Here is a 14,308-nt window from a genome sequence, read left to right as displayed (position 1 = left end):
CTCTGGTATTTACAGTTAGTATAAGTTGTAGAAAACAGGAAAGTGTTAGTTGTACTCAGACAAATACTGTGCACTATTGCAGTTGCAGTTGTAAACACTAAGGTTAAATGCCCATAACAGGGAGTTTTTTGATTAAGTATTTTTCTTAAAAAAACAAAACACAACACATTTAGTCAATTTCACAGTCACACAGGGCCCACTGGCAGCACAATATTGATTCGTCAGCTATGTTTTTCCCATTGTGTGCTATTCAAACAAAAAAGAATGTGACACCACAGTACAAGTAGATATGAAAACGAAAAACCTTTATTGTCCAAAACAGACAACCAAAGGAAGATCAGCCATGACAGTGACATTCCAAGGGAAACCAATATACAAGCAACAAGACAACACAAGCTAATTGGCTAAATACAGAGAAAAGTTTCTGAGACGAGATAGAAAAATCTAACAGCAGACCCAGGTACAGCTAATTCAATCCTTTCATGCCAATGGAGAATTATAAACAGAGGGTAGTCATAATACTGACGTACACAGTAAACAAACAGGAGCGTCCCACTGGAAACAAACAGACGGGGTGTCGGATTAGACCCAAGGACAGAGATGCTTTAGTTACCTGGTCATACACTTAAAGTTGTAAATACTGGAAACCATTTACATCTGGGCTGAAAAGCCAAATACTAAATCACATGTTGACCTACAATTCAGCCTCAGACGTACTGTGAGAACTATGGTATGCTTATGTAATCTGTGGTCGCCTGTCGGACTGCGTACATGTCTGGGTTTGGGGGTCGTTAAAATACTCGTCAGATTCTGTGAAAAAAGGTAAATATTTAAAAATAGCTATAGTAGGTTGTAACATGGGGTGGGTGAAGCAGATGGATCACAAATGTCCACTGGAAATAGAAAAATATAATCAAGGAAAAATATTTGAGTTAAACTCTCTCTTCATGATCAGTTCTCAAAACGACAGCAGGCCACCGAAGCAAACAGCTCAAGAGACGGAGTTGAACTAGCTAACCCAGGTCCGCTAACAGAGGAAGCTACAATATTAGCTTTAATACAGTATACCTGGAAAGAAGCACAGCCGGGCTACATTCAACACAAACGTTAAGGGTAAGCAAGAAAAAGACCTCTGGTGTAAAGTGTGTTAATCATGCTGAAGTCAAGAGACCTAAACTTTTTTTTTTTTGCAAATATCAAATCATGTTGAACACAGGATGGTCTGCAAGCAACAGGAACCATGAACTACTGAGAATGTGCTGGACCATCATGTCTTGAGTGTTGCCCGGCCAGTGCAAGCTAAAATAATACAGTTTAGAAAACACACGTGCCATAGTGCGTGTGTGTGTGAGAGAGAAGGGTAAAAACAAATGATTATTTAAAGTACTTTCATTTATGTAAAAACACAGTCTTGTTTCGTTGTGGAGCACATAGCTACTATATGTGATGCAGAGGAAACCTTTGACCTACCAGCCAAAGTGGCATGGGAATTTAACACTTGATCCAGCTCATCTAAACGCTCGTTGGCTGCTTTTGTGCTGAATGGACAAACAAATGGCAGCCAATGAGTGTGTTCGGTCGGCTCCAACACAAGTGGTCGCAAGGCAACGGTCCCACAGTCCTGAGCCGCACTGTTACAGGTACAAGAGGCGTGATGCATGTGATGATCACCTGTCAGGAAGCTTTGTTACAGCAGAGTCAAAGTCGTACCTTGTGTGTAAAATAAAGTTGAGTCAAACCATCCCAACATAGGACGACAACATTTTAAAACACCTTGTCGTCTCACTAACCCACTTTAACTTTTTGTTACTAAAAGGATAAAATATATCATAGTACTAATTTATCTGCAATAAGCCTATATTATCATGGCTGATGTATCAATTCTCCTTCTGCTTATCAGTGTGAAGGCCATGGCCCCTTACATCACATTACCACAGGACAACTGAGCTCTGCACTGTGACCTGTTTCTGTCCGAGTGATTGTCCGTCTCTAATCTATAGGTCAAAGGTTTGACATGAGCCTTGCGCTGCCGTTCCTCACTACCTGATCTGGTGCTTCATTAACTGTTCACCTCAAGTCGAACAAGTGTTGTGTGCATCAGTGTGTGGACGTGTGGCAGATTGCTGTAGCTGTTCGGTGTCCCGGCAGGGAACCGGCCGGCCTTCGATCCAGTAAAAGAAAAGAACTCCAGAGTTTGTGAATTAAAGCCTGGCCGACGCTACCTGGAAACAAACCGAGACATGCCTCCGTGGGAAAAGCACAGGTGCTAATAACATTAACCAACGTCTGTTCTATTGAGTATTAACGGGACCGTGTATCTGATTAATCTAATTGACACCTGTGGTTCCTACTGAGACATGAGAGCTTCTCTGTGGGAGAGGTGATTAAACAAACACTCTGGTGAAAGTGATCCGTGAGGCTTCACTGTTGTTTCTTACTGCGAACCCTAACATCCCATTTTACACCTTAACATGCAGTTGTATCACATGAAATATGGCATAGCAACAGTTGTACATTCATGGGTTTGCCTCTAAAAGCCTCCACCTTAAATCACAGTGGGATAAAATACAGACTTGGTTCATTAGATTAGACTGGAGATGAATGAGAAGGGAGAAGCTGCAGCATCATCCACACCTGGAATGAAACAACAGCGGCTGGCTGCCATATTGGCTGGTAGGACGTACAGTATAAAAAAAGGTCAAAACAGAAGAACTGTCGGTCTTCTCGCGTAGACTGTGACCCCGCCCACTCTTTCCTCATCAATCGGTCCACGTCAGAGTGAAAATGTACAGTTGTCATTTGGTGTTTGAGAGTTTCAAATGAAGAACAGCATTACGTCAACAATAAAAATAAACCAGGTGGCACAAAGAGAACAGATACTGAAAGAGACAAAACTTCACTCACTCCTCAACAAACGCCCTCGGCACGCTTCTTTCCCTTTCAAAAGAGGTTCCCTCCAGTGTATCCTGTCCAAACGGGGAGGGAAGTTTGTCTTCTCCGAACCGCCAACAACCGCCTGCCTACTCATCGGCTCATACGCGTCAAAGAGGGCGCGTCCTAAAAAGGACCTGCGATTAGGAGCAGAGACAAACTTGCCGGCCGTGGTGGCAGAGCGAGCTCTCTTCTTGAGAACATACATATTAAAGAGGTAGCTTGACAACTCATGTCATATTCCTGTTATTTCTGAAACCATGCGCTTGCCACCAAATGTGGGAAACATCACTTGATGGTCATATCATGGTATTCAGCTCCATATTCATGGGACAACAGTAGCAGAACAAATTTTGCTTTTCCACTGGCGCGGCACGGCGTGGTGCGGCCCGGTGCGCTTTTTTAGCTTTTCCACTAGGCCTAGTACCTGGTACCAGGTACCATTTTTAGTACCTCCTCAAGCAATACTAAAACGTGACGTCAGCAGCGGCCGCTGATCTGTATCCGCTGAGGAGGAACTAGAAGAACTCAGCTGTAGTGGAAAAGCATCTTTACCGAGCCGTGCCGTGCCGTTCCGTGCTGTGAAAGTGTAGTGGAAAAGCGCCAAAAGGGACCAACTCTCGTCATGTGACATGCTCTTGGTGAGGAAAAAAAATAACAAAGAAAAATACCAATGAGAGACTAAGTGTCAACATACCTCTTTAAAAAAAGGCTTTCATTTTTAGTCAAGACACAAGTGGGAGCATCTTTTGAGGAAAGTGTGCCTACCTCCTTCCAGGGCAGGAAAACAAACTTTGTTTTTCCTCCGTCAGCTACACTGGCAGTTCACTCACAACCATTTTGGAATCTTCTCATCTGCCTCTGCCAAAGTGGCTGCTAGAGTCAACTAACTTAAAACAGTTCACCAGTATGTAGTCGATTTCCCGCCCTACAACCCCCCGCGCTCCGCCTCCTCTTCTTGTCTAGTCCTTTTTCTCCTCCTCTTTCTTCTCCTCCTCCTCCGTGGGGTACGAGTGCCAGGTGAGGCGCTCCTCGTAGAAAGAGATGACCACCTGGGGACATTTGACGTTGGCCTCCTTGGCCGGGACCAGGTCGGCTTCATCCGAGTTCTTCCTGTTGATGTGGAGGCAGGAGGGGAGGGATGGAGGAAGGAAAACAGCAAACAAAAATGACAGGAAGAGAAGAAGGGAGAGGAGAGAGAAGAGGGGTGGGAAAAGGGAACAATACATCAGAAAATTGAAAATTATTTGTTGTGGATTTAAAGGACCCATATTTTACACTTTACTTGAGTTTTATTTCTAGTATTGATCAATAAGAAAATAAATGAGTGGTATTGAGAGGCAAAAAACTATCACAGTGTAGTTTTAAATTCTTTCATTCAGTTGGTTGGCGGGTCAGACAGACCAGTGGAAGGTAGCTGTGCTGTAATAGGAGTAAATGTGAGCGTGTGTGTTTGTCCCTGTAATAGACTGGTGGCCTGTCTAGGTGAGCCCTGCGTTCTCCCCCTTGTTAGCTGATTGGCTCTACTTGGAGTCTGAGCAACAGTATCTGGTCTGTTGGATGGAGCACACGGGCCAGCCTTCTCTCCCCACGTGTATCACTGAGCCTGTGTCACCACCGTTCCTTCCTTGGACCAACTTCTGATAGATCCTGACCACTGCAGACCGGGAACAGCCCACAAGACATGAGAGACCAGTCGTCCTTGGAGAACTGGATCAGATCCTTACACTGTCCAGTTTTCCTGCTTCTAACACATCAACTTTGAGGACAACAAGTTCACCTGCTGCCTGATAGCGAAGGGTGCGCGGTAAAAGCGAAACTCCTACATCCCGATCGCGGACTCCCCGCGCCCCCCTCCCTCGTCGGACAATCAGACCACCCGCCACAGTCTCCTTGCAAACCTGGGAAAACACTGGTTCCGCTGCTTTATGTATCCATAGATGTAAACACGTCCTCGTGTTGTCTTTTTTTTTAATACACTTTGCTGCTGCTCTCTGTGCACTCGGACGCAGCACAGCATGCAGATTGTAAGCGAGGGTGATGTCCTGCACCCCCGGCTTAAAAATATCCTAGAGCAAACACTGGTCTGCCTCATGACTATACTAATGTGCCTATTCAAAATCATTGTGCTAATATTTCAGTGTGCACTCTCCAGGTTAAAGCAAACTGATGTGGCACAGTTTTTCCCCTCCAAAAAAAAAAAAAAAGATTATGAAGAGGAATGCACACCAGAAAGAGTATCTAAAGAATTTAAATAAGAGAAGTGTTTTTTGTAAATGACTAATCAACCAAAAAATAATCGTTAGATTAGTCAAAAAATTAATCGTTAGACTACGTAATTGAAAAAATAGTCGATAGATTAATCGGGAGAAAAATAATCGTTTGGGACAGCCCTAGTTGCTTTAACTAACTTTTAAAAATAATACACAACAGAAAGACCAATCCGAGCTGCTGCAGTAAACAATCCAAAAGCCATGAGACAATAACATGAAGCAGTGTTCCTGTGTATCTGAACTTCACCGTGTCTGTCCCTTAGACCAAACTCTGGCAGAACAGACTCCACATCAGTTCTGACATCATGATGGATGTTCATCAGTGCTCCACATCGGCAGTGTCAACACTGAACAGTAAACCACCAAATCCCTCCACAGGACTACAGCTGCTGGCACCACTAAACCCTATTATATGATTTGCACCTATCTATCCTACCTAAGTGTTAATCTTTTGTTATACAAGATTATCTCTGTTTTTATCTGATGTTTTCCACCAAAATGCGTACAGTCAGTTATTTGTACTAGTAAACCCATTCTCCCATGTTACTGTGATTCTCATACTTTTACTGCATTTGTTTTGCATCTTTACTGATCATTTGTTTTGTTTTTTTATTAATACAGATTGTCTTGCATGGACTGTGTGTTCTTTTGTGCACTTTGTAGGCATGTTTTAATGTTTGCTCTACATGCTTTAATAATTTGCCCCCAAGAGCAATTTTGTGGAATGAATTTGACTTCAGCACAACATGAAATGATAAAAACTTTTAAAATCTACAATTTAAAAAAAGAGCTCGTACTGGTGTGAAAATCAGTTTGAAAGCAGTGATTTGTAGAGAGATTTTTTAAAAAATGGGATGACAGTCCACTTCCATTTGATTTGTTCTGTTTTAACTACATGATTACATTTGGTATAGCCTGCCTAATGCAGATCCACATCTAACCCAATTATAGCCCAAGTTTAGATAGACTAGAGATGAGACAGAGGTACAAATGAAATTACATTAGCCTAAATCCACTTTGCATTGTTTGTTAAAACATATTGTTAACCTCTGACACCCCCCGCCATCCCCTACAAAGCAACGTCACTGGATCTTTATCCACAGGCAGCGAAGACCCACCACTTCATGAGGAACATCAGCTCTCCACTTGAGTCGGTGGCTCCAATAATCCTCTCCGGCTGCAGACCTCGACCGAACCCTCGGGCCTTCTCACCCTGGAGACAGGAACAAGACCACACATGAGCAAAGAGGAAAGAACAGACTGAGGGAAAATGTTGTTTCTACACTAAACGTTAAAGCACTTATGTATACAGTGCAGTGAAAAAGTATTTGGCCCCTTCCAAATTTTCTTAAGTTTTTGCATATTTGTCACACTTAAATGTTTAAGATCATCAAACTAATTTTAATATTAGACAAAGATAACCCAAGTTAACATAAAATCATGGCTTGACACTAAGTAGCACTGTGCTACCATGCTGAAAAACTCAGCAATTTTGGTAAAGAGGACATTTTAACCATTATGTTAACCATCCGCAGAACATTTTACCCTCTTTAAATACTAAGCACCTAAACGAGCTTTCCCACTGAGGGTTGTAAAGTTTCACAGTTGCAGTGCCTTGGCTGCCTCCTGCATCGCCCTCTCCCTTTCTCTCTGATGGAACCGGCTCATCCATGCCCTCCTCTACCACCTCGCTTAGCGCCCCGTCCTCTTCTTCGTCCATGTCGCTTTTGTTTCTGTCTCTCCCATCATCTTCCCTCTAATCCTCCTCTCTTGCTGTGTTGTGAAAGTAGACAGTTATGGTTTCATTTTCACACTGCCGACACTCTTCCGCTTCTCTGTTTTGTTTTTAGTTTTGCGCTGCAGTCTTCACTGTGTGTGTGTGGTCACGTGTCTGTTATGGAAGGACTGCATTGGTTAGACGAGAGATGCTCTGTATCAGATCTGATTACGTAGCTACAATGCTGCGCTTGAATTGGTAGAGAGAAAGATTCAGAATCGGTTGCCGAAAGGAAAAACTAGAAAAAAAATACTGCTCAGGCTTAAACAGCATGCAAAACGGTGCATGTACTACAGTTTCTGTCAGAGTCACACTGATGCGACTGAATGTAATTTTCTATTTGCACTGGAAATCATCAACTCACAAACACGAGCCCTGAAAATTAGGGGTGGGGGAAAAAATCGATTCATGTAAGAATCGCGATTCTTATCCTCTAAGATTCTGGATCGATTCATATCATCAAAAATCGATTTTTATTCACGTTTCCTCCGTCTCAATACGTGCCCGCACAGCGCCGTTTGCAGCATGCCATGGCACTAAGGCGCTCGTTAACCGCCTACTAACGTTAACTGATCATATTTAAATGTTCTATTGGATGTCTGTGACTAGGCATGTGCCCATCAGCAACCCAACCCTCTATTGAGGAGAGAGGACGTTTGCTGTTGTGTTTTTGTTTTTTGCCGTTAAACACACACACGCTCCAGCTGCACCTTTGTTACAGGTGATACATGTCTATGTGCATGTGCATATGAGAACTGATTTTGAATCGAATAGAGACACCCAAAGATTCACATCCCTACAGTACAGGCTTTTGAAAAAAAAGAGTATAAAATCAGCTACATGTAGCAGTTTACTTTAAAATGGTTCAAATATATTGCTGCTGAATAAATCTGATTCATGTGATGTGCTTTTTTTGGGGGGGAAATATGGCTTCTGATATAATAGTCTGTAGACATCATCATTATTCAACTTTTTCACAAGGTCTGGTGTTAATAAAGCAAACTAAAAATCGCAAAAAGAAAATCATGAATCAGCTGAATCAAAAATCGATTTTGAATCGAATCGTGACTAGGGATGTCTGATATTGGAAATTTCCGATTCCGATAATAACCGATACCGATATGCAGGCTTTTTCCCCCAAAAAACTAATTAATCCTGTCAGAAATTAACACATTACTGTATGACTACATCTATTGCGATGCCCCACTGGATGCATTACACAAATTAACATTGTTCATTTGTTTACAGACACTTATTTATTTAAGCAGGCTTTTAGTTAATGTGTTAAAGCAGATAACAGCGGCACGGCCGTTTCGGCTAATGCTGTGTTCAAGGCAGGCTTTTGAAACCGTAAGTTACAGCTTCAAGTCACAACTACGACTTAGTAGCGTTCCAGGTAACCCGTAGCTCGTGTTTTTACCGTCCTGTTGTCTGTGAAAGTTCCCTATAACGGCCACTCGTAACTTCCGACCCGTGAACTCGTACCAGATCGAACTGGTATGACTTCACAGGAAGGAAAAACACAAAGTACGAGTTTCCTTGAACGCACCATGAGTTAGCAGCCCCCGCCCTTGTCAGGCATCAATTGGTCCTCGTGCTACGTCACCACATTCACGCGCATCCCTTGGCTGCACACACAGCCCTTCATGCCGTTCTCTCCCCTCATTGGATAACACTTGTATCCCACAAGGAAAATTTTCTCCTCGGGTTACAGCAGAGCAGAGTGACGGAGAGACTCGTGTTTAGGCTGAAATACTTCATGTAAGTGATTGCTGACGGAAAATAGGACTATTTAGGACTTATATTAACAAAAACATTCCACTGATATCTGCTTTAAATTGTTTTATTCATTATATTTTTATGTTTTTACTGTTGTATTTTATTTTATTTTATTGTGAAGCACTGTATTGTAGCGACCCCGCAGTAATGTTCTTGTTATGATGTTTAAGCTCAGGGTGCTCAACCTGGTCAGTGGGTGCTCGTGCACTGTGATTGACTTGAATGGGGCTGCTGGTGCGAGATGGCGACGATCAGATGAGGAAATCTGTGAGTGAGCGAACGGACACGTGTGCTCTCTGTCTGGCTCATTGAAACAGCCTACATCTTATCACTGGATGCTACGAGTGACCGGCGAACAGTCAATCATGTAACAGCTGTGTAGTTCGGTTGCAGCACCATGGCCATGCCTGTTTGTTTACAACAGAACAGCTGTAGTAAGAACACGGACTATTATTGTGAGTCTGAATCAGTGACAGCAATTGTTAAGTAGTGAATTAAGTATCAACTGTCCACCGCTACTTAATTCACTATGAAGGCACGTTATCGGGTTTTCATTATCGGCAGAAAAACCGATAACGATATGGACAGATATTACATTTTTATGCTACTATCGGCCGGCCGATATTATCGGTCGGCCGATATTATCGGACATCCCTAATCGTGACCCTAAAAATCAGAATCGAATCGTGAGCCACCCAAAGATTCACATCCCTACTGAAAATGCAGTTTTTAAATGATTTCATTTTTTAAGGTAAAAAAGCTATCCAAACCTACCTGGCCCCGAGTGAAAAAGTATTTGCCCTCCTTGTTAAATCAAAACTGCATTTTATATTTACTTGGGTTATCTTTGTCTAATATTAAAATTTGTTTGATGATCTTAAACATTTAAGTGTGATAAAGACGTAAGAAACACACTTTTCACGGCACTGTATGTGCTGTATGGGACAGGTCACTCTTCCTCACCTCCTCCTTCTTTCTCTTGCTCCCTCGCTCCTCCGAGTCTCCAGAGGCCTCGCTGGCAGCTTTCCTCTTGCCCTCCTTCTTCTTCTCCTCCTTCTCTTTGTATTTCTGCATGAACTCTGCAATAAGGTCGGGGCAGTCCAGGTTCTCCTCTGGTTCCCATGTGTTATCCTCACTGGAACAGGCGGGTGCAGACGGTGGATGTTTTAGTTTTAGTTTTAGTAGACAAAAGATGCCAGCAACGTTTAGGATCACACTCTAATAAGTTACAGCGTATTACAGAGCCAGACTTATACTCACTCTGAGAACCCCTTCCATTTCAACAGGAATTCCACTTTGCCCTTCACAATCCGGCGTTCCAAAACCTTCTCCACCACATACTCCTCCTCTTCCTCCTCCTCTGCTGGTGCTGGTGCCCCTGCTGCTGGGGGTGTTCCTGCTGCTGGTGGTGTTCCTGCCGCTGCTGCTGCCGGTGGTGTTGCTGCCGGTGCTGGTGCTGCTGGTGCCGCTGCCGCTGCTGCTGCTGCTGCAGGTGCTGCAGGCTGCTCCTCCTCCTCAGCCTTCTTGCCTTTCTTTACTGCTACGGTCGCCAGCTTGACGTCTGCGTAGGGCCCCTCTGGTGAGCCCAAGAGGAAACAGGCAGAGATATGGTTAGAATATGCACTGTGGTTTAGGAGGTTTTAACGTTTAAATCTTCTGTTTGAATGGAGAAAATAGATGGACTGATTGAAATGTTCAAAAAAAAAAAAAAAAAAAAGATTTTCTATTTGTTATTGAGACATTACAGTTGTAACCACTTTTCAGCTGATCTTTATAGACATGTTCTTAAAATCTTTTATGTAACATTCATGTGCAAAATCTGGGCATACCTGTCACTCAACATGGTGGGGGTACATGTTGAGGAGATTTGAGAAAATGAAGCAACATCAATTCTGTTCAAAATGTGTTTTCTTTGAACTTACAAACTAGCTACTAGCTACAAACAATACTGGCGTGGGAGTGACCAAAACAATGATTTTCCACCACTTTTCGGAAATGTCATGTAATGCCCGTTCAATCACTCTTTAGCCACATCTGTCTTCTATCACCGACACAATTTTTCTGATAGATAAATTAATTCAGAGTTTTCTTGCAAGCTATTTAAATCTGCCAAATTTCCAATAGGAGTTTCGTGACCATTGTCTGGCAAACCTAGCAACAGTAAGCGTGGAGGACTTGACAAAGGGTGAATTAACACTTTTAACAACTTATTTATTGTAATGATCTCCACTGTGCACTTTAACATGCATGACGCACTTTATTTGATGAGGCTGCTCTTCCCACAGCAGGTGACCTGGTATTCATGTTATTTTGGTATTTTTGCTATTTAGCTTATCTTATTATCTTCCTTTTTTCCCTTTCTATATATTTTTATTGTTGGATTTTATTTTTTATCTTACATTTATTGTCTGAATCTGAACTTATCATGGAATGTTTGGAATGAGTGTTTTGTATTGTGGGCTCAGCTGAAACAAACTCCAATTGACCTGGTCAACATGGCAATAAAGCATTGAAATCTGCATGTTTTATCTGCTCAGCAGCCTCAGCACTCTTGGCCCCAGTGGCACATGTACTGGTGAGAAAGCTGCAGTCCTCGACAGTGGAATTACAGTGTGTGTGTGGGATAAGAGCTCGGCCTGCAGACGGGACCACCAGGGGGAGGACAGGCCAGTGCAGAAAGTAAACTTTCAAATGAAACCACTTACACTACATCTTAACATAACAGCATACAGCACTGTCCAAACACATTCTCCATCTGAACTAGGAAAAATGTGCAATTCCTGAACAGAAGACAGAACTGTCTGAAAGTATTGTCAAACTATGGACTACACCTTCGAGACAGACAAACAGAACATAAAGAAGAATCACACTGTGGTTAATTCTTCCAAAAAAGACATCTGGGTGATCTTGACGTAAAGTAAGATGATCCCTCACCCCTACCTCCTGTAACATATGTCACTTGATTAAACACTTTCAACCCACTCAAACAGCTTAAAGCAGAAGTAAGGTGAATGTTTGTGTTAATACAAGTCTTAAATAGTTGTATCTTCCGACAGCAATCACTTCTATAGAGTGTTTGGTCCGAAACACGGGTCTGTCAGTCTGTAAGCCGAGGAGAAAACTTTCCTTGTATCCTACGACCTTTATCCAATGAGGAGAGAGAACGGCAAAAAGGGGCAGTCCTCTCTGTGTGTGCAGCCAAGGGATGCGCGTGCATGTGGTGACGTAGGGACGAGGGCGGGGACTGCTAACTCCATCTGCTGACCGGAAGTTAGCCAAAAACGACCGGATCGCTTACTTCTGCTTTAATAAACATGCTAGATCAGTCTAGTGTTTTGTGTAATCAATGCATGAATGATTATCAATGAGGTAACTGACTCTAACTTCTGCCTGAGGACTGAGGTGACTGCTGGGCGCCTGGTACAGGGATACAGGGTGGGTAGAGCAGCTAACAACCTCTGTGTGCATCAGTTTAACCACGTTACTGTATTCACACGGTTAATGTCGCATTTCAATGGCTACAACCTCGGTGACCAAGAGCCAGGATGACGGACAGCAGTCACATCTGCAGACCAGTGGTGGTGATGTGGCCGCTGCTGGCTAGGTAAGGTAGGACCGCCGCGGGCTAAACATATTCAAACAACAACCACCGCCATCATAACAGCTCCTCGTGCTACCTCCTGAACACCTATCCACGTGCAGCAGCAGCAGTCTGAGCCTGGCGACCAGCGTGGCCTAGGACAGAAGGAGCGTCGTTTAAAACGTCCATGTCTGCAGGTTTAATGTGGTGGAAGTAAAACGCCCCCTTCCATGTCTCCTCGGTGTGAGGACATAACGTACAGACGGCGGCTACTCGCTACACTGCGGCAGCTGCGACGCTGCACACACGTGCACAATGAAACATCACAACTCCTAGCTCTAAAAGGTGAATGTATCTGAACCGTAGAAAGCAAACAAAGGCTAATTGTTCCGGGCACCGTGTCAGAACAGCGTCAACACCGCCGCGCGCTGCTCACCCTTTTTACATCATGCCCGCACGCGCTGCAGCCTCGCGCGCTGAATGCAAAAAAATAAAGTCGGGCAATTTCTTTTAACACGGTTTATCCGCCGTGTGCTGCATTTCATAAAGAGTCGAGCACAGGCGGCCAGTCGGGCGGCCTGCCCCTGCAAAGCGGAGGGCAACATGGCTGGCATGTTTCCCTCCAGCAGCTAGCTTCAGCCCTTACCTTTGCACGGAAAGCTTCGGCTCGGTTGTATGGGCTCGCTGCAGGCCCGAGTGCACTAACAGGCTGGTCCCGCTGCTGTCGGACGGTCACAGGCCGAAGAACGCACCGGCTGCAACGCTGAGCTATCCCCGGGGCCTGCTGGCGATCTTTGGCTGACTTTCCTCTATGTGCTTTGATGCTGAATAACACAATAGCCTCGACGTCGCTAACAACCAGCACCAATCTAGTTCTGCCCGCCAACAGCACCACCGGAAGTGACGTTAGTGCATGGACAGAGCTGCAGGGCATTGTGGGAAATGAAGTTTTGGAATACAAAAGGACAGAGTACAATAACCGCTTTGTTCCTGGGTAAAATGCTGTATGTGTTCATTGTTCTCCCATTAGGCTACACGCATGTATTTTTTTTCCTATCATCATAAATAAATATATAATAGATGATCTTACTTATTCATTTGTTTTAAAATTATTATTATTTTTATTGTTTTATAATGATAATAATAATAATTATTATTATGTGGGCTTTTTTTTTTTTTTTTTTTAGCTGGTGAAGGTGAAAGAGACAACAGGGATGAAATGGGGAGGTAAAAATGAGGCAACCACAACCCCCTAAACTCCCTATCCTCATATTTCCTGACTAGTTCTTCACTAGTTTTGTTTTTTGCTGGTGTCCTTATAATGGTTCCATGCCTATGTTCCCACAGTTCTAAGATTTTTCTCAAAATTAGGCCCTATGTTCCCACTGGACTCTCTCTATCTGTCTGGCCTGTTTAGCCTCTACCGAGTCTTTTTACTAAACTTAACCAACTCTTTTCTTCATTGCCCAAACCCAACCAATGGTGGGACCAAAGGGCTGTGGGAACATAGGGCCTAATTTTCAGTGACAACAAAAGTTAGAAATGTGGGAACATAAGGCTGTGGGAACATAGGAATGACCCCCTTAAAATGAGGCAATAATCCATCCCAGTCTGGTGGCACAGGTAGTCCAGCTCTTCCAGGAGGGCACACCCAGTTGCAATAAGGTTTGTGTCTCCGTGTCTCTGTCCTAATCCAGGTCTGGGAAGATAAAAGCCGACCCCAGGACTGAGTCACATTGCTATGATGTGATCATCCTGTGATGTGAATGACTCACAGTTGTGAATCCAGCTTTAAATGGGTTGATGATTTTGGTTTACATTGATAAATAACAGTACTGGCCTTAGGCAACAAAAAAGTAAATAAGAAGATAAAAAATATTAAAAACATCAAACATCAACTCCACAGCGGCCACAAACAGACAAAGGTTGTCAGGCAGTACAGTAATCGTCTGTGCTCTCATTTGTACA

At 43.4% G+C, this 14,308-nt stretch overlaps 1 protein-coding gene across 2 annotated transcripts in view; it reads right to left on the bottom strand.

Annotated features, from left to right (window-relative positions):
- Nucleotides 1-13,221, bottom strand: part of cbx1a (chromobox homolog 1a (HP1 beta homolog Drosophila)) — a 110,563-nt gene extending 97,342 nt beyond the window's left edge. Inside the window, exons 1-6 of one of the 2 annotated variants that reach the window (XR_015036330.1) lie at nucleotides 12,987-13,221; nucleotides 10,021-10,336; nucleotides 9,724-9,895; nucleotides 6,323-6,417; nucleotides 3,546-4,044; nucleotides 289-3,287 (exon numbers count right to left, since the gene is read on the bottom strand). Coding sequence is in view for 1 of the 2 variants with exons in the window: in XM_085785215.1 (XP_085641341.1) it covers nucleotides 3,894-4,044; nucleotides 6,323-6,417; nucleotides 9,724-9,834 (357 nt within the window). In the remaining variant the exon portion in view is untranslated. Of the gene's footprint in view, nucleotides 1-288; nucleotides 3,288-3,545; nucleotides 4,045-6,322; nucleotides 6,418-9,723; nucleotides 9,896-10,020; nucleotides 10,337-12,986 lie in introns of those variants that run through there. The other variant, XM_085785215.1, reaches the window with a different exon arrangement.
- Between the last annotated feature and the right edge of the window lie 1,087 nt (nucleotides 13,222-14,308).

This window comes from Trachurus japonicus, chromosome 8, assembly GCF_045865225.1.
Source record: "Trachurus japonicus isolate A0001 chromosome 8, Traja_1.0".
Taxonomy (NCBI): Eukaryota; Metazoa; Chordata; class Actinopteri; order Carangiformes; family Carangidae; genus Trachurus; species Trachurus japonicus.
The sequence above is the reverse complement of the archived record's forward strand: the minus strand, read 5'-3'. Positions and strand labels throughout refer to the sequence as shown.